Source organism: Egretta garzetta, unplaced genomic scaffold, assembly GCF_000687185.1.
Source record: "Egretta garzetta isolate BGI_Z169 unplaced genomic scaffold, ASM68718v1 scaffold228, whole genome shotgun sequence".
NCBI lineage: Eukaryota > Metazoa > Chordata > Aves > Pelecaniformes > Ardeidae > Egretta > Egretta garzetta.
The window spans coordinates 1,073,194-1,092,410 of NW_009260758.1; the positions used below are offsets into that span (position 1 = coordinate 1,073,194).

General features: G+C 37.9%; 1 protein-coding gene across 6 annotated transcripts in view; it reads left to right on the plus strand.

Moving 5' to 3' along the window:
- The first annotated feature begins 41 nt into the window (after positions 1 to 41).
- The window catches only part of CRBN (cereblon), a 29,363-nt gene continuing 10,187 nt past the window's right edge, over positions 42 to 19,217 (plus strand). For 5 of the 6 annotated variants that reach the window (XM_035901418.1, XM_035901417.1, XM_035901419.1 and 2 more), the window contains exons 1-8: positions 502 to 3,130; positions 3,287 to 3,489; positions 4,382 to 4,531; positions 8,309 to 8,471; positions 12,510 to 12,572; positions 13,367 to 13,451; positions 14,937 to 15,052; positions 18,329 to 18,393. In XM_035901418.1, coding sequence (XP_035757311.1) covers positions 2,858 to 3,130; positions 3,287 to 3,489; positions 4,382 to 4,531; positions 8,309 to 8,471; positions 12,510 to 12,572; positions 13,367 to 13,451; positions 14,937 to 15,052; positions 18,329 to 18,393 — 1,118 coding nt within the window. In that variant the 5' untranslated portion in view covers positions 502 to 2,857. Of the gene's footprint in view, positions 470 to 501; positions 3,131 to 3,286; positions 3,490 to 4,381; positions 4,532 to 8,308; positions 8,472 to 12,509; positions 12,573 to 13,366; positions 13,452 to 14,936; positions 15,053 to 18,328; positions 18,394 to 19,217 lie in introns of those variants that run through there. The other variant, XM_035901422.1, reaches the window with a different exon arrangement.

Sequence of the window (19,217 nt, forward strand, 5' to 3'; positions counted from 1 at the left end):
GCGGTGGCAGAGGAGCTGCTCGGGCAGGGGGAGTTCAGGCGGCGAAGGCTCCCACCGGAGCGGGCAAACGCGGGCGCTCCTCCCTCTCAGTTTGGACCTCTCTGAAACCACACAAAGCGTGAGGAAAAAACAACATTTGTTGTTCGAGAAAAGCCTCCCCTCGGTTTAACTGCTCTCGAAGGGCAGGGAAGCAAGAGGTGCTGCGCGCAGGCCGTGGGGCGGTGCTGGGTTCCACGCGCTGTGTTTGTGCTGGAGTTTGTGCAGCAGCCTTGGCGTGTCCGTCCACGCACCCCAGCGTGGTTCCCCCTGGAGAGACCTGTTGCATAATAACGTGGGTTTGTTTTTTTTTTTCCGGTTTAGCCTATAGTGCCTCCAAACTGCCAGGAGATCGTATGGTTTTGGAAGCAGCTCATGCTAAACTGGAAAAAAAACATTATTGCAGAATAAGCATGCAGAGGAGGATGTAGCAGTAAGTCCTGCCAGGAACCAATGTAATTTCCTATAGCAGGAAATGCTATGAGCATTTTATGCCTATATATTTAAAAATTAAACTCTTCCCTGAATATTTTAGGAAACACAGCCTTAATATTTTCCTACCCCGTTCCTGTTTGTTTTTTTTTTTAAATGAGGTTCATATGTCCCCGTCTCTGCACGAAGGTGTTGAGGGTGGATTTGGTGGCATTAGTGGGCCAGGATGAGCATCCAGGAACACCTCACCTGCTGCAAAGGGAATGTGAGCTGTGCCACGCAGGGTGCCTTTGGCCCTTGCCTTTCCCTTGTCCTGTGCATTGGAGATCTCACTAATCTTGAAATACAAAAAGAAAAAAATCAGAAATATGTATAGTTAAGGATGTAAAAGACGCGGTTCCTTTTGCCTTCCGCCTCCTGTGTGATCGAGGAGGAGAGTGAAGACGGTGGTGGTTTTTCGACGTTCACACGGTGCTGCTGCAGTGAAATGAGTCATCGTTCCTCTCTGCCACCACGCAGCAGCTAGCGTGCGTTTTTGGCAAGAACGAGCAAAAAGTTTGCAGGGCACAGTCCTTTCTAATCAACTGCTGTTAATTCCTTTTGTGTTCAGAAAAACAAGTGAACCAGCCTCTCTCTAAAAGGCTATTAAAACTGCTAATGATGGACGCAACTTGATGAGAGCGTATGCAAGCCAGAATATAATTTTTGATGAAGTCAGCTTCCCTCCCCCACCCTGCACTAAGCAAAAATTTACTCTTCCCCTCCATCAAGATAAGCAAAATGCTGGCGTTTTGTATGCCTTGAACATTTTGCAGTCGTTCATGGTTAGGGTAATGGCTGACAAATTTCATAAAGAAATGGGATATTTTTTACAGTAATTATGAAGATGATGTCTTATTGCTTTAAGTTCTCTAATTAGGTAAAACATCAAAGAGAGTCTTTTCTTGTTGTGCTGGATCATTTCTTGTTGAGATAAATACAGTATGGGATGGAACCATAACATCAGCGTGCCGTGCGTCTTACAGAGAAGGTTTGGTAAACTATACAATTTTTAAAAGTAAAAAAAAAAAAGTGAGGTGAAGCAGAAAGAAGACCATTGACTAAACTGTAAAGAATACATTTAATAAATCTGTCTGAAGGCCAAAGAGGGAAAGAAAAGGTTCTCCAAAGCCAGCTTATAATGTCTTTTTCATTGTTCTCTTGTCCTCCCACTCTCAGAAACAGTAAGCTCTCTGTGAAAGAGGGCGGTGGTGCTCCCGTTTCTGAAGGAGGACTCCTTCCTTCTGGAGCATCTTTCTTTTGTAAGATTTGCCTACGATAGCTTTCAGATAAGCTAATCCTTCCACCTTGTTAAGTTTTCAACACTGGATAATTTCTTAAGAAGATACTAATTGCCAAGGCAGGCAACTAGATAGCCTACTGTAAAGATATTTTTCTGCCTATCTTGTAATGTAATAGCTTTCAAGATTGAAATGATGTTTTTCAGCACCATTGGGGCTATTCATTACCCAGCAGCTCTTGGTATAAGAATCCTGCAGATTGGTTTGCGAAGTTTAGGATAATGTCTATTTTGGATACAGCATGGTGTATAAATACTGTTTGTGTTAAAAGAATTAGGATGAAGTAATACAGTTACAGATGTGTGATAATTACATTGCATTTGTTTTGGGTGAGTATTTGCAGTTGCATGGTAGTGCACAGAACGGTCAGTGAAACCAGCATTTTAGAGACAGGTATATTATTGCTATCTTCAGTATGTTTTTTAATTTACTTCTAAATATTTATACAGATTTTATACAGATAAACGGGCTATTTATGTTTCCAAAATAAAACATACTTGTAATTTAACTGTCCTCTTGCCTGAAAGTCATTTTAGAATCGACACCTGAAACTGAGAAATGGACAGAAAGTGGCCATTTTTAAATACTATTTTGAACCTGAAATCCTCTGCAGGGTCATGTTATTTGCCTCCTTAATAACTACCTTTGCTGGGTCTGTGCGTGTGCTGGGGGTGTGTGGGTGTGTGTTTGGTGTACACACAGGAGAGGCTGACAGCAGTGAAATTGTCTAAAATACTAGCAAGAGTCTGCATAAATACAGAGTTTCCGATTACTTTTAACTCGCTTGCTTTATGTGTGCAGTTATATTGTTCAGCTTTGTACTGCTTGAGACGCTGTATTCAGCATCCTACAAGAAAGGAAGTTATCTGGCATCCCGGTGTACAGGAGGAAGATGTTTAGAATTGAGTTAAGGAAATAGTGCTGTAGTGCAAATCTGAGCTGACAGAGTTTTTGTTATTTTCTTCCAAGAAAAGTTGTTCTTTAGCCTCTCAAAAATAAATTACGGGCTTTTGACCCTTTCTCTAGAATGATGATTTTGCTGTAACAGCATGAAAATTATTTCTCGCAAGTTTACAAATACAAAAGTTGCTTCCCCATGGAAGGCTGTAGTCTGGGAATATCGAATGCGTTTCTGTGATTCTCTGATTTTTCTCAGTATCTTAGTTTCGCTGTTTGATTTCTACTCAATGTTCTGTATGTGCTTATTAGCAGAGAGTGAGGAAGAGGATGACAATGAAATGGAAGTTGAAGATCAAGGTAGTAAAGATGCGGAAAAGCCAAACATCATAAATTTTGATACCAGTTTGCCAACATCACATGTGGTATGTTCTTTTCCTATTGTCCATTATATGCATCTTGAAGAGGTTTTGATCGGTTTTGTGTAATTCTATTGCAGTATCCTGGATCTAATTTTATTTTATCCTTGTAAATCCCCCAAACTTCTCACGCTCCGTCTGTCATGTCCTTATTGTTTTCAGTATTTAGGTTCTGATATGGAAGAGTTTCATGGAAGGACGGTGCATGATGATGACAGCTGTCAGGTGATTCCAGTGTTGCCCCACGTGATGGTGATGTTGATTCCTGGACAGACGTTACCTCTTCAGCTTTTTCACCCCCAAGAGGTTAGCATGGTGCGGAATTTAATTCAGAAAGACAGAACATTTGCTGTTCTTGCATACAGGTAAAATACACGAGCGGGTTTACTGATGGTACGCAGCATGTCTTTTTAGCATAATTTCTTTGGATACTGAATCAAAAGCACATGGTTGCATCAGTTCTGTGGTGAATAACAGAAGTTGTGGTTTGAAATTGTTTGACAAAAATTGTCTTCCAGTACGTAACGAAAAGGTTTTTCATGTCATACGGGGCAGCTGCATGACAGTATCACATGTTTGTATAAAGAAACAGAAAGTGTCGATCTGCTTTCCTTGTCTGAGCGTCCTCCTGACTTCAGTAACTGTTTGAATGCACTGCTCCATCGTGCTTATTCTTAAGCCTTGATCTGAAATGTAAAAATCAGATTCTAGTTTTGAGAACTGTATTGTTGTAAAGGTGTATTTGCTGCTTTTGTGTATAAATTGTCAAGCACAGACAAATGTTTCACAATAGAACTGAGAGACAGGAGGTGATAGAAAAGCGGAAAAAAGATAAACGGCTAATGTGTGCCAAAGGAATTTGGGAATGCTCCTCCCTCTTCCACCAATTTACTGCAGTTTAATTGTGTAGGAGGTGGAAACAGATGTTTTTAGAGAATCAGTCTAAAAGATTTTGGTACTTTCAGTATCTGCATTTCAAATGCAGACATATTGGTGATCCCTGTGTTCCCAGAATTTCACCTCTAGACCTTAAAATAAAACCGAATCAACTGGCAAAAACCCTCAACCAAACAAAACACTAGAAGTTGCTTTTAAAATGGAAAAGTAACGATTGCAGTTAGTTGAAGGTATTTTACCTAATTTCTTTTTTTGATAGGACTATTCAGGTACAGTCAGTGCAGGTAGACTAACTCATGAAATCTGAATGAACAGTGCTGTTTGGAGGGTAGGTAACCTTTTTAATTCTGTTACTTTTAGTAACGCACGTGAAAGGGAAGCACATTTTGGAACAACAGCAGAAATATACGCCTACAGAGAAGAGCAGGAATATGGAATCGAAACGGTCAAAGTGAAAGCAATAGGAAGACAGAGGTTCAAGGTGCTTGAAATAAGAACCCAGTCAGATGGGTAAGAAAATTACGCATTTAATTCTACATACTGCAAATGTTGTTTCACCAAAACATTTGCATTTTACTGTAGGTGCATCTGCGCTTTCAGTCACACAATTGACTGATTAGTATAGGTACTAATTGAATGCTTAATCAGTAGCTTCTCTGGTTATTGAGGACTTCTGACATTTTCTGTTCTAAGACTCATGTTTTTGTTGTTAATAACTTCGCTGTAGAATTCTCTGAAGAATATCTACCTGTAGCTTGATTGGATGTGCGTGGGAAAACATCTGTCAAAATGGCTTTGTTTCTGAAAATTAAGTCAAGAAAAAGATGTTGATTTGCCTGCGTTATAAGTTCTAAAGCTTTATTTTAAATTCTCTCACATCCCTGTTTCAAACCAGATGTGAAAGGAGAGGATACAGTATCAAGTGTGCGCCTTCTGTTGTCTTGTGGAAAGCCTCCCTGGTAGCAACCAGATTCCATTCCTTTGAAAAAATCTAACTTTCATTTTCTGAAGGGAGACCTTTCTAGAGACGGTCTGCATTGGACCAGTTCCACTTCATAACTTTAGGTGCAATTGCAGCTCTGAACTGCTGCAGGCAAGGGTCTGACACTACAGCTAATCACAATATGCTCATCCTTTTTTGTACTTTTGAGTGATCTTTAATGACTGAGCCTCAACAGCATGCAGAAGGATTCAGCTGCATGGTTCAGATATGGAGAGGACAGCAGCTGTGCCCAGAGGGGTGCTGGTTGTCATGAGAAGCTGCCTGTGAAAGGAGAGGACTGGAGTCTGGTAATAACGGAGAAACAAGTCGCTTCTCTTGTTCATTTTTCCCTTTGTAAAACATAAAAGCACACTGAGATTTCTGGATAAATACTTGAATACAAAGATAGGTTCTTAATTTTTGCTAACTACAAGCAGCCCATCGTTTTCAGTTTCTCAAATACTAAATCTTGTTTATTTTAACCATTGTCACAGTTTAGTACATCCTTACCTTCAGCCAGTCTTACCTCTTCCTTTCTAACTGTTCACTGATAATTCACTGTCAGAAAAGTGCTACTTCTGTTACTGGTTGACAAGTCTTTTCGTGTGCTTGTCAAACATGCTCAAGTGTGCTTTGATAGGAGTATTCTATATTCTAGTCCTGTTCTCTTCCATATTCCAATCTGATGCCTGTGATATTTAGAGGCTCCTGACAGTTTTATCATATTGTGTAATTAATACCTTTGCCCTTTTATAAAAGTGGCTGAGGCCCTTAACGTTTAGTTAAGAATATTCTGAGTCTTCTGTCATTTTCAAGTTCTCCTTGACATCATGTGTTACATCATGAGCCTCTGACAGCGTCACTGTCCAGAGACAGAGACTCCAGACCTTGACTCTGTGAGCATGTGACAATTCTTAGCACGATTGCTAGAGGTTTTTGTAATCTTTTCTGCAAGGCATATAACATTTTACTCCAAATCTGTAAATCTAAAGGTAATCATCTGCGTTCTGCTTTTGTTCAGTATGGTGGAATTGCTTTAGAAGGAGGCCTAGGAACAGTCTGAGCTCAGCATTTTCTTATGCTTTTACAACCAGCAGTTGAAGAAATGAAGAATACGCGTGCTATTTGCTATTTATTGCTATCTAACATTTGGTTACAGATAACATATTCCAAATCTTACAGTTTAGAAAAACCACCACTTGAACACAAGATGGCAGTACTTGGACAGCTGTGGTATTGTGAGCAATGGTATTGTTACTGAGCATTCAGTATCCAGAAACAGCTGAAATGTACAGTGATCTTGTTGTACTGTTAAAACATGTTATTATGGTGGTTTTCTATCTGCTGACTAGATCACTTTTACACAGCATGTTCACAAGTTTCCTAAATACGAATTTTTAAATGTGTGAAATAAGGGAGGCGAGATTAATCTTCTCATCATGGCAAGCTCTAGGTTTGTTGGAATGACTTAAACTATATAGAGTTACTCTGCTTTCAAATAGTCACATGCTTGGGAATTCTTTAGGGATGCATATGGGATTCAAAATGCTTGAATTCAACTAGAATCGCTGCTCAGTCTCAGTATTCTGGCACTTTTCAGAGCACTTCCCAGTATTTCTTCAGAGTAAACCTACGCAGGTAACAACAGGCAAAATGACCAGAACCCTACATAAACAAACGGGGGTCTGTATATTATGAGCGCGGAAGCAAGATTGGAGTCAGTGTTTACCTTAATACCATCATAATGACTGATGATTTACCTGGATATGTCAGTTGTCGCAACAGAAACTTCCAGGCTCATGGATGAATGCTTCAAGTGTCAGTAATATAGTCAGTATTTGAGGGTACTTACCCATTTGTGAACCTCTTCCAAACCATCAGCAGTAAGAAATGCTGAAAACTTTCCTTTGGGGCAAACAAAAACCAGGCCTTTTTGATTCAGTGGTTGGGCTAATTAATTCTCATTAGTTCTGTCACTCGCAAGAGTAATCTGTTAGGTCTTTTAAACCTTATTATGTACGTTTACGTTTGCAGTTTTGTACAGTGGAGTTCCTAAGGCTTTCTGGATACTGGTACTGTTAGGGAATCTGGTTCTGGTGATGGGAACCCTAATGATCCAGCTGTGAGGGCTGCTGCCGTGAGGTTAGCTGGCAGGCTGCTGTCTGAGGGACAAGGTGAGCTGGCTTAGTACGTGCTAGCTTAGTGTCTGTCGCTGGCAAGAATTTTAAGTGTCTTGACACATGGATATCTGTAGTGAATATTAAGAGAGATGGCACATTTCAGAGGTTTCTAATTACTGAATGTTTTGTTCTACAGTGTTGTCCCTGTCAATGCAGTTGGAAATTTGTAATGACATGCATCTTAATATTTCAGGATTTCTGATGCATAATACTGTTAAAATCTAAAGTTCCCTGCTAGGCAGTATTCTTAGTAGCCACGTAACTGTTGTTGAACGCTTTGTGGGATAGGTGACCTGGTTGATGTTAGGATGTTAAAAGATGATCAGAGTCTCTATCCTATTTCTGCTGATTTTGAACTCCAGCTAAGCACCTAAGCTTTTGTGGTTTGAAGACAGCAAACTGCATTTCAGCTCAACTTCCTTTCTGAGGGCTTGATATGTAATAGATGGCTATTAGCTTATAGCAGAAGTAACTCGAGGAGACAAGAATCTAAAAATACAATGCTGAGATGGTAGAATATTCTGCTGTGTTACCACTGCCAATCTGGCTTTAATTCTGTCCACCACAATCCCAACGGATATCTAGTGCTCTGAAATACAAAGGCAGCCCATTGTATTCCGTGGAAAAGGAAGCTAACTGTGAGAGGGGAGGAAAAAAAACAGCAAAGAAACTTCTCCTGAAAAAGTTAAAGCAGTGATCTTCGTAGAGTTCTGTATACCAGTGAAAAAGTATTTGGGAAACAGTTAATTCTGGTTTTTAAAGGAAAAGGAAAAATAGGGATTGCTTCTGTCTTCAATTTAGGTAGATTGAAGTCCAGTCAGCACAGTGGCTTTAATAATTTAGCCAAGGTCGTGAGATAATCTGTGTTGTAGAATACTATGTGTTTGGTTTGCTGCAGATATGCTGTATGCTTCCTAAGGTAATTTGATTTACGTTAACACAACTTTAAAAATCTGATTAAATGGATTGGTGCTTAAATTCTATAGTACTATGTAGTGATTAGATCTGTTACACAAGCTTATGTTTTTATAAGCAGTAAAATCCATTTTTTTTGACTCTTGTATATGTGTGTATGTGTCATATCTTTTTTTTTTTTTTTTTTTTTTTTTTATTTTATTTTATCAGAATCCAGCAGGCTAAAGTACAAATCCTTCCTGAGCGAGTGCTGCCTTCAACAATGTCAGCAGTACAGCTGCAGTCTCTCAGCCGATGCCATATATTTCCTTCTTCGAAACCTAGAGCATGGCAGGACCGAGCTATACATCAGTGGTGGCAGAAATATCAGAAGGTTAGAAGCACAAGCTTGTGGTGGTGTTTTTCTTTAAAATTTCAATGGTATTTTGAAAATCAATATAAAATTCCATCTGCTCATCTTTAGAGGAGGATGCACGACTGGGATGCTAGATGCCAACCTCCTGCTTTTGTCGCGTATTGTGTGATTGTTTATCAGCCATCAAGAATGGGGAAATACATGTGTTATGACTTCTTGTTGGCTTTAATTACACTATTATTGTATTACATGAATTATTATGTAATCTAATTATTACTTTTTTTACATAATCAAAATGCCTCAGGGAGAGTGCTGGTTGGTAAAGCTTGTAGATGATGAAGTGCTGGTGGAAAAACCAGTAGGTTTATAGGATTTTATTTGTATGGATATCAAAGAAGCATCTTGATTTTTACTGACATTGCTTTGACAATACAAATTTTGGCAATCAGTGTTGACAGTGCCAGTGCTCTTGCTTTGTACTTGTCATAAGGGTTTGGTTGTGGCAATAAGGATGCTTTTGTAACCATTTCTCTGTGGCTGATTCAGGTAGAAGGGGTCTTCAAAGAACAGAGGTGGTTTAGAGGTGACTCCCAAATTTTAGCAATGAAACTGAAGACCTGTAATGTCTTAGTTTGTAATCACAATTCCATTTGCTAATTTTGCTTTAAAACTGCATCAGTTAATCCTTTAACTTCTATACCTGCAGTTACTTGTTTACAGAAAACGTGGATGTTCCTCAGAATAACAGACTCGGGTTTCTTTAACGCAGTCAAATATTCCCACACAGATGGTTGTTGGCTAACAACTAGGCTGTACTTCATAGTTTTGAGCATGCTTTTTGTTGCACTTTCGTCTTGCAAATTTTTATATAACACACATCTAAAGTTCTTGCTGACATGTGCTTAGTCATTATCTTTGTCAGATATCAGTATTTCTATGCGATCCGTTCTGGCCAATTGCATGTGTATTTCTAAGTCTGTTTTGATTTATTAGTATTTGTTCAACAGATTTACCTCCTGGGATAGTTAATATGTAATCCTTTTTTTCCCCCCTTTTATTAAATGAATTTAGAAATTTTCTTATATTTTGTTACGGTACTAAAAGTGACAAGATAGGAAAGGGCCATAGAAATATCTAGTTTTCTTCATGCATTCTGCATATAGTGACATAGTAGTTAATAGCAAAAGGCGGTGCTTTTTCACGTAGAGTGGGTGAATTAGCAGTTCTGTGGTCTTATCAATTTCATTTCCTAGAGCTTTTTTAATAAGTATGCAGACTTTACACTTTTTCAGGAGTAGAGGAGAGATAATCGTTATCAAGATGTTAGTATTGTCATTAGGGAATTAGGTTCTACTTTCCTAGAACCTAATTTTGCTTCACTGGCACAAATCCTGCCTTTGCTTGTTCACGGCATTTTTGCAGCACTGCAGCTGTGACAGTACTTGGAATCAGGAGGGAATTCACACTGAGATTGTAGGGCAGAATTTTCAAGAGTCCTAAGTGGCTGATGCCAGGCCTAAGCTACAAACTTTTGCATTGCTCAGGAGAATAATAAGGTGTGATTTGTGCTAGAGACAGCTGTGCTGTTTAAAAGGTGCTAAAAGATGCATTTATACAAGTGAATGTGCACTTTTACTGGTATAGAGCGTTTTCCTTTAGGAGTCTGAAATAAAACTTACTGTCAACAGGATAATTTTGCTGGAATAAATTATGTTTCCCATAATAAGCGCCATGCTAGTGTATCATACTAGCATAGTTACACCAGCAAAAGCCTTTCAAGTGTAAACCTAGCTTGTTCTTAGGCACAGTGCAAGCTTTTGAAAGACACTATAATGAACAGTGGGCAAATATGCATGGTAAGGTTAATGGGCAAGAGTGAGCACTGGGGTCAGTAGGAGAGGATGCGGTGAAACGGGGCAACCTGACACTTGGAAAAAAATGAGAATGTGTCTTGCTTATTATGTATTTAACCCACTGTTTCCATCAGTGGCATACAAGAGGAAAGATAGCTTGAAGTCTTCTGTATCTGGAGAGATCTTTGGAACTACCTCCAGATACTAATACAGAATCCTACTCATTCTCATTGTCAGGTGCAGTTAAGGTTTGGATTTGTGGTTTTTTTTTTTCTTTAATGGTTTTGAACTCTGTAACAAAAAAAAAACCCAAACAAAATATTGGTAAGAAAAAGCTATTGATTCTCAGAGTTCTTGAACAGGTTCATCTATGAGTTAACAAGCCCAGAAACCCTAATCTTAGCAGAGGTGGGGGTGGAAATCCCTTTCCAAGACTGAGTCTGTCTGATGAGAGCTGAAATGCAGTGCACGTGTTTTGTGGATTGAGATACAGATCCAGAGTAGGGGCGTTATCCTGTTGACCTCCGTTGTTCTTTCAATGTCAGCAGAACTGTGGCAGTTTCCAGTATGACAGGGTGTCCTCCGTATGTTTGCTAATATAATGAGAAACATCAGAAAAATGGAAGTAAGTTGTGTTTTAAGAATGGTTTCTGCTCCATACTAGAGCTAACCCCATGTCAGCTGTTACAGAAAATATACTTGCTAATTAAAAGAATAACTTGAGTTTTGATGTTCATGAATTCTTTCTTCAAAGTACCATTTATTTGCTGTGGATCTTAGTCTCTATTGCCAGATTATTTTTTTTCTCATTTGTAATAGAAGGGTAGTTGCCCTCAAAGAGAAACTGAAAAATTAATTTGTAAGTATTTATAGAACAACTTGAGATCCTCTTTTGGAAAGCAGTGTGGCTATGTAGGCTTTTATTAACCTAATCTATAAATTCAAGTGTTCTGAAGTTACTGTAGAGAATTGGTTAACTAAGCAAAACCCTTACGCTGCTGGAAATTTGGTGGTTAAGGAATTTGGTTATAAACTAGGTTTCCTTGTCTGCAGGATAGGCACCAGCTATGCACAGGCTGAAGATATTTTTAGAGGTGCTGTTGGTGGCCACTTGTATTTTGTTCCTCCGCATCTGCTCTGTATTGTATAGATATTTTTGTACACAATTCCAGTGAATGCATTAGTCATGTTGACAGCAAAGTGTGGATACAGTAACATGGGCCACTCCTATTAGTAAAACATTTGTTTTGAAAGAATACCCTTCAGTAAAAAATCGCTGTGATACCTTTAGGGTTGGGGTTTTTCTATTGTTTTTGCTTTCCTCCTCCAAATTTGTTTCTTATTTGGTGCTCTATTTTGATCTGAGTTTTTCTTCATAGGGTGTTGTTAGATGGCTATAGTACAACATTTTGTTTGTTGTCTTTGGGAAGTGATAATAAAGCAGTTTAATAGATTTTCAGTAGGCTGGCACAAGCATTGGTGTTCAGTAAGCATTTCTGAAAATATGATTTCCATTAAAAAAGGATACCAGAATGAGAGTGGCTAGCAATGTATGACTGAACATCATGACGAGCTGAGTTTTCTTAATCACTAATTGTTCTGCTGTGAGAAGGCATCCTTTGGAACGCGCTTGCATGGTGGTGGTTTTGGTTGGGTTTTAACAGATTAGTTTTCCATTTTAAAGATACCATCATATATCCTTTGCCTTTATCTTTGTTAGCTTAAAATACCTGATATGACCCATTAATCTTCTTCTTTCATTGTATTTATGCATTTGGCTAAATTGATATGAATAGTTTAATCACTTTGTCTAGTGGTTTGCTGCGGTTGCTGAAGTAGCAACAACTGATGGAGTCTAAGGAACGGGTGCACTATCTAGTAGTACTTAAATTTTTTGAACTCTCCAGATTTCAGATAAATGCTCTTTTGGAAGGCATAATTTCTTATTGCTAAATATTAGAAATACTTCTAATGCTGAGACAGGTTTTCTGGGAAAATCCATATATTGTCTGTCTTGTACAGAAGTCTTAGTGCATTTGAGAAGTGGTTTGAGAAGCTTCACGTTGAAGTACTGGTCCTGATGGTGATAATTTGTTGTATATGTAAATAATCGGGTATCTCTTCTCTGTTTTATTTGTTTGAACAAGAACTGTGCCTGAAATCTGCTAATGTTAAAGAATAAATATCTGTGTTTTGGTTTTAGAGGAAGTTCCACTGTGCGAGTTTGACATCTTGGCCTCCCTGGCTCTACTCTCTATATGATGCTGTAAGTTCACCCTGCGTATTACCAAATAATCTACAGCTAGTTTTGTATGTTTTAATAACTAATTATTGGATAATGTAAAAGCTTTAATTTTTTGGCTCATAAGTTATGTTTTAACAAAGTGTGATTTTTTCAGTTTACTGTGAAAAGAGCAGGAAGGGCTTCCCCCTCTGTACAGTGGTTCCCTAGTGCTAGAGGACGTGTCTGGGGTGGATCACAGAGGTTCAGGTTCCTGCTGTGTTGTCTCAGAGCAAAAACTTGATCCTCTGTCCCATGTGTTCCAGGTGAATGTCCTACCCACCAGCATGCTGGATCGTCTTAGGTCTGTCTTTCCTCTTGGAGTTGGTTTACTCCTTGAAATATACATATTTCTTTATACCTATTACTGTATTATTTATTACTATATTATTATTTTATTATTTCTTTATACATCTTTCTTTATTCATGCATATATTAACTTTGTACATGAAGTGATTACTGTAAGAGAGGCAGAAGTAGGGAGGAGGCTAGCCCTTATCTCATTTGTACACTTCTAGAATTTTAACAGTTGCCTCCTTATCTCAAATGAGAGTTACAACCACCATGGGCCATTGGTTCATTTTGGCCTGTTTCCCATCCTATTTTGCTCTCATTTTATAATATGTGGATACAAAATGAGCCTGTAATTATTGTAAGGCTTAAAAGCTAATGTCCACTTAGGGAAAATAGCTTACTCTACGTTTTGCTTCCTTTTTTTTTTTTTCCTAAGAAAACAGAAATACCTATATATTTAAATTAGGCTTTTCTTCTAACAAAAGGAAACCTTGATGGAAAGAGTCAAGAGGCAGCTACATGAATGGGATGAAAATCTTAAAGATGAATCTCTTCCAGCAAACCCAATAGGTATGATGTTTAGCCTACAAACTCAAAATTATTTTTGTAAAGTTTCCTAAGAAAACAAAACTTAGATAATTACCTTTTATTGGCAGTCCATCCCTCACTTCCAGTTTCCAATAAATTTTTATGAAATTTTGACTTTGACAAAAGGATGATAGAGCTTTTAAAGACATAAGCATCCTCCAACCATGCGGAAACATGTTCAGTAAAAGAAACAGAACTCTGTGGTGCTCTATGGCAGGAGGAACGTGGTCTAAGTGTTTTGTAAGAAAACGAGAGCCAAAAGCATAATAGATTTTTTTTTTTTAAATTATCTTTATGTAAGTCTAAGTGTTAGTATATATAATCTCATTGTTCTTACTTCTTATTACCTCTTACCAGACATGAGGGAAAATAGCACCAGTAACCTTAGCCAGCGTGGGGGTTATGCCCCAGTGAACAAGTCTCTTTTTTTCTGCAGGTCTCTAGGATCTAATAAGATGGAAATTTTGGTTGAAACCTTTCTAGGGGGAACAACATCCTTTCCTGTGTAGACTCTCAAATGCCTAATAAAGGGGAAATTCAAACTGCAACCTTCAATTAAAATCAGTTAAGCACCAAATACAGATCTGGGCTCAATAGTTTTGATGTACATGGAACTCTCGTTTCTGATTTGAAGTACTTCCCATCTTTGCCCAGAGTGCTGCTTAGAGGACTGTATATGGAAAGCATATGAAATAACCTGAACAGAAACAAAAAATTCCAGTATTTTTTTGGCACTTCTTTTCTCATGATTCACGGCACACTGATATTTTGCTGACTTAAATTTTCAGCTTTTGAATTCTTTTACGGGCTGTGAGGAATGGGGTGATTTCCAGCTTAGCTAGACTTTTGTTAGCTAAATTAAAGAATGACTGTAGTAAAGTCTACTACCTTTTGTGTGTGTGCCTTTTAATACCTGATTGAAATTGCTGCCTGAGAACTTACTATCACAGTAAACTTAAAAAAAAAAAAAAAAAAAAAAAAAGTAAGTTTGTCTTCTTGACTGAGTATCTTTGGATTTAATTTTGGTCCGCATTCAAATGTGGAAAAAAACCCTCCAAAACTTCCAGGAGGGATTGTATACAGAGTAAGTCCTTTTCCTTCTCACAATATAACAGTAAAGAATACTTTGTTAGTACTAAAGTGAGGAATTTATGAAGGAGCTGTATGTTTGGGGGTTTTTATTTAGTTTTTCATTCTCGTAAAAGCTTGTCTATCTTTTCACAAAAAACCTTACTAGCATTGTTCAGTCTCCATCGCTGGGGATCTTTAAGTGTGGATTAGACAAATACCTTAGAAGAGGTTTTATGTGTACCTGATGCAGCCTTTAGGGCAGAAGGATGTACTGAGATGACCTCTAAAAGTCTATTATAAACCTGCGTTTTAGCACTCTGTCTGTAACTGAGGAGAAGTAGTAGATTTTTATTTCTCTGTAAAATTCTAACAGGCCTGGTGCTTTCTCATTTCTAGATTTTTCTTACAGAGTTGCTGCTTGCCTGCCAATTGATGATGCATTACGTATACAGTTGCTTAAAATAGGTAGTGCTGTTCAGCGACTCCGGTGTGAATTAGATATTATGAACAAAGTGAGTATTTTTTCTTTACTTGTCATTAAATTGTTCTCACAAAAAAATAAGAGTGACTGCTACAGTCTATAACAAAAACGTACGAAATTTCCAAATAATGCTTCTAGAGAGTGAATTTGAGTGTTCTTTTCTTTCTTTTTTCGCCTTTAAAAGTTTGCTCAAGAAGGAAAATGTGCGCTCTCAGTACTAGACTTTATGTTTGGCAGTGAGCAGGAAACGTATAATAATACTTGCTTTTGTTAGAAATCTTATTTCAACACGTCACAGCACTTTTTTTAGCCAAGAGATGGTGCTAGAAGTCTAATGTTGCTCATAACCATCTTAGGAACATCATAACCCCGTATTAACAGTATAATACACAGCAATCAAGTAGCTTTGTGCCATGAAACCTTGTGGATTTTGTAACAAAAGATGAATCTTTGTATTGTATTTGAGCTATTGAGTATAAATCAAAGTATTGGACTGAAAGGATTTTTGCAAAAGACATGTGTTGACTTGTTAGCCAATACCTTTTTAAGAAGTTCAAAAACTTGTCTTCCCTTCCCTTCTTTCCATTGCCAAGGCCGTGTAATGCTCTGAATGTAGGACATTAAAGAAATGTACTATGTAAAAATAAAACTTTGTAATATATACTTTCTTAATAACAATATCTACTATAAGTAATATTATATATTATAACTGATAATGCAACTAAGCCTCAGTCAACCTCATGTTGGATCCAGCTGTTTTAGGAACAGCATTTGCAACATCTCCAACAGGAGTTCCAATTGCTATTCTCTTTCCAAGGAGAAAACGCTGAAAAGAGCCATTGGTATAAATACACGTTTTAACTGTAAACTTGTTTATGTGTTTGATAGTGGTAGCTGGAACATTCACTATTCAATTCTTGAATGGATAGACAGATTAATATTTTGTTAATACATTTGTATCGCAAAGAATGGCTGTGTCCATCCTGATGGACCCTCACCTTGCTGGTTGTAAGCTTGCTGGGGATACCCAAGTACTGTCTCAAACATTAGTATAAGATTCTTACACTGGTAGGGGTTGCCCAGAGAGGTGGTGGAGGCCCCATCCCTGGAAGCATTCAAGACCAGGTTGGACGGGGCTCTGAGCAACCTTATCTAGTTAGTGGTGTCCCTGCTCACTGCAGGGGGGTTGGACTAGATGACCTCTGGGGGTCCCTTCCAACCCACAACATTCTATGATTTTATGATAACCCCAGTCACTGTTGTGTTTGTCTACTGGATATAAAGCAGTGGAAATTTTGCCTGTTTGCCTAAAAAGTACTGCCTGTTTCTGGGCAAAAGAGAACCAGAGTATCATTTTAATACTGTTCAGTATCATTTTAATACTGTTCCTCTTCCCAAAGTTCACGCACCAAAAATCTAAAAGGGAATGCACAGAGGAAAGGAGACAGAAAACATCTCTTCCAAATTCTGAGACAAAAATGGGCAGGTTTTTGCATGACGTTCTGTAATCAGATTTAACTCCATTTGTCTGTCCTGATTCAGAAAATATTCTGATACTCAGGTACTGCTAAGAACTGTTCGCGTTCAGTACATTTTATATTTTCTATAAATGCCAAAGAGACAAGAGGACTTAAGTTACCTTCATAAAATATAAAGTTGATTTTTAGCCTACACCAAAAAGGTGTTTTCTTCACCAACACGTGATGTTTTATTCTGTAAGCGTGTTTGACTGTTCTATATTAGTGTGAGAATGGTAAGTGCATTATGGGTTGTTACAATTTTTTTAGCAACATATATTTTGGTCAAATCAACTGTCTTTAAGCCAGGGTTTTTAATGAGAAGGGGTGCTGTGCAACATAGCGTATATTTTGGTTTAATTGGGAAGGATGGACTTAACATGTTTTATTGTTCCCAATGTAATTTCCAGTAATGTAAGTGATTGTAAGACCTGATCCATTTTCTTTTGTCTTTGGTATCAGTGAATTGTATTGTACTTTTAATAGCTTTTTCTGTTATCAAAGATAGTTAACTGTTTCTGTGCTTATTTTGAAAGGAAGGTACATCACTCGCAGGTCTAACACTTCTGTGAATTCCACTTGAGCATGCTAATTGTAGTAATTTGATAGGTTTGGAAATGGAGGGGTGGAATTAAGTAGCTGTCTAAATTGGATTTGGAGAGGGATATATGAGCATTAGGTTACAACCTGTGAGTAAGGGTGATTTAAGAGTGAGACATTGTAGGTGTTGAAGGTCCCTGGTAGGAGAGACAGGCCAAGCGGGCTTTAAGAAGGGAAGTGAAGAGAACTGGTGTACAATGAATAGTATCTGTAGAGTAGAGCAATTTTCTTCCCTGTCCCCAAGCTCAGCAGACAGTGTGTTGAAAGTGTGGGGCAGAGCCAGTGCCACCTGCAGGAAAAGGAGCTGGAGGAAGGTGAAATGCGGCAGCAAGCCCAGAGCATCTGAGGAGAGGAAAGGAGAGAGTAAAGACTGACCTAAGCCTGTGTAGTATCACACGAGTGGAGGGCAGGAGTGGGAGCTCGGGGAGACTTGGAAGCACAAGCTATGATTTACTCTCCCACAAGGACTTGTCCAAGTGAAGATCCTAGGCACAGCATTTTGTTCCAAAACGTAGTGAGTCATTCTTTTGGGTAATCTCACATGCATTACCCTTAAAGAGGTAGAAGTAACATAGGTCCTGAAAATTAGTAGTAGTGTTTGTTCTACTAAGCTGATGTAAATATTTGTTTTTCTGGGCAATGTCAGTGATGAATTGTTTCCTTCTACTTTCTAGAAATTGTAGAAGATAATATGTTATAATCTTTAAGAGAAGGATCAATACATCTTACATACCTTTCTTGAGGAAATTAAAACCAGTGATCTACAGTATTCTCAAATATTAGTAAAACTTAATGGTTGCATTTGTACTCATGTACCTTTTCTGTGTTATATCTTAGAAGAACAAAGGGGTTTTTCTAAATTAGCTAATTTTCTGAAGACCTTAGAAGGTTGACTCGTTTATTACCTTTATGTAGTCGGATTTTCTTCTCTCTGTGCGTTTTATTTTTTTCAGAAAAAAAAGCATATAGAAATATTTTGTCTTTTAGATAACCATTAATGTTTACAATAAATAATAGAAATTTTTTTTTATCCTTTGCTAGAAAGAGAAAACATAAGTGAGTACTGCCCAGATAAACAAAAGAATTGGTACAAAGTCTATTCTGAGGGGAGAGACACTTTTATTATTTGCCACTGTGCTGACAAGCATCTGGAAATGAACAAAATTACCCTCTTTGTTTTTCTTTTCAAGTGTACATCTCTCTGTTGTAAGCAATGCCAAGATACAGAAATAACTACCAAGAATGAAATATTCAGGTGAGTTTATTGCTCTTAATCTTTGGGAGGTTCTTGATCAGAAACATTGGCACAGCAAAACAGATTAAGCTAGGTTATGTCTTATAACTATTGTGTTTTCCACAACTCTAATAAAATTTCAGTATTTATAGGGAATTCTCTTTATAAAGTAAAACAGGTTATTTGAGCTTTTTTAATAAAAAGTTAGTGAATCTGAACAGCACCATGTATATTGTAACGGAAGTTAGCGTGAAAGGCCGCGTTATGTCACCTCGTCCAGCACCTTGCCGCTGAAGAGTTACGCACTCTGCGGTGGGTTTTGAAATACAGATTTGTTATATGTAAAATTTGGGATCTCATGAACTTTATTCAGAAACAAAAGAACAAAAAATTCTCTTAGCGCTTCATCCTGACTTCTATATGTTAATAAGCTTCAATGGCAGATTAAAATTGAGTGGTATAGGTAGGCTCCCTGGATGTTGCCATGTGAGGAAATCGCCTACTTACTGATGTCATTAAGCATTCTGACACCTTTTTTTATTTTAAGAATCTAGGGTTTAATCCTAATAACTTCACTAGACAGTATATTCCCATTATATATTTGGCCTGTACAGTATCTCCCATATTTATCAACGATAAGACTATACATTTTCCAAATAATTGCGGCTTCTGGCAGTCTTGTCACTATTTTAATCTTGAATAACTAATACCTGTCCATCACACGATAATGTGAAGGTTAAAATGTGTCTTGGTTTAACAAAGCAAGACTCCCCACAGTTTTCCTTTATCAGTGTGGTGAGAAGCTGACATGGTAATTAAAAGCCATTTCTTCTCTAATCAAATGC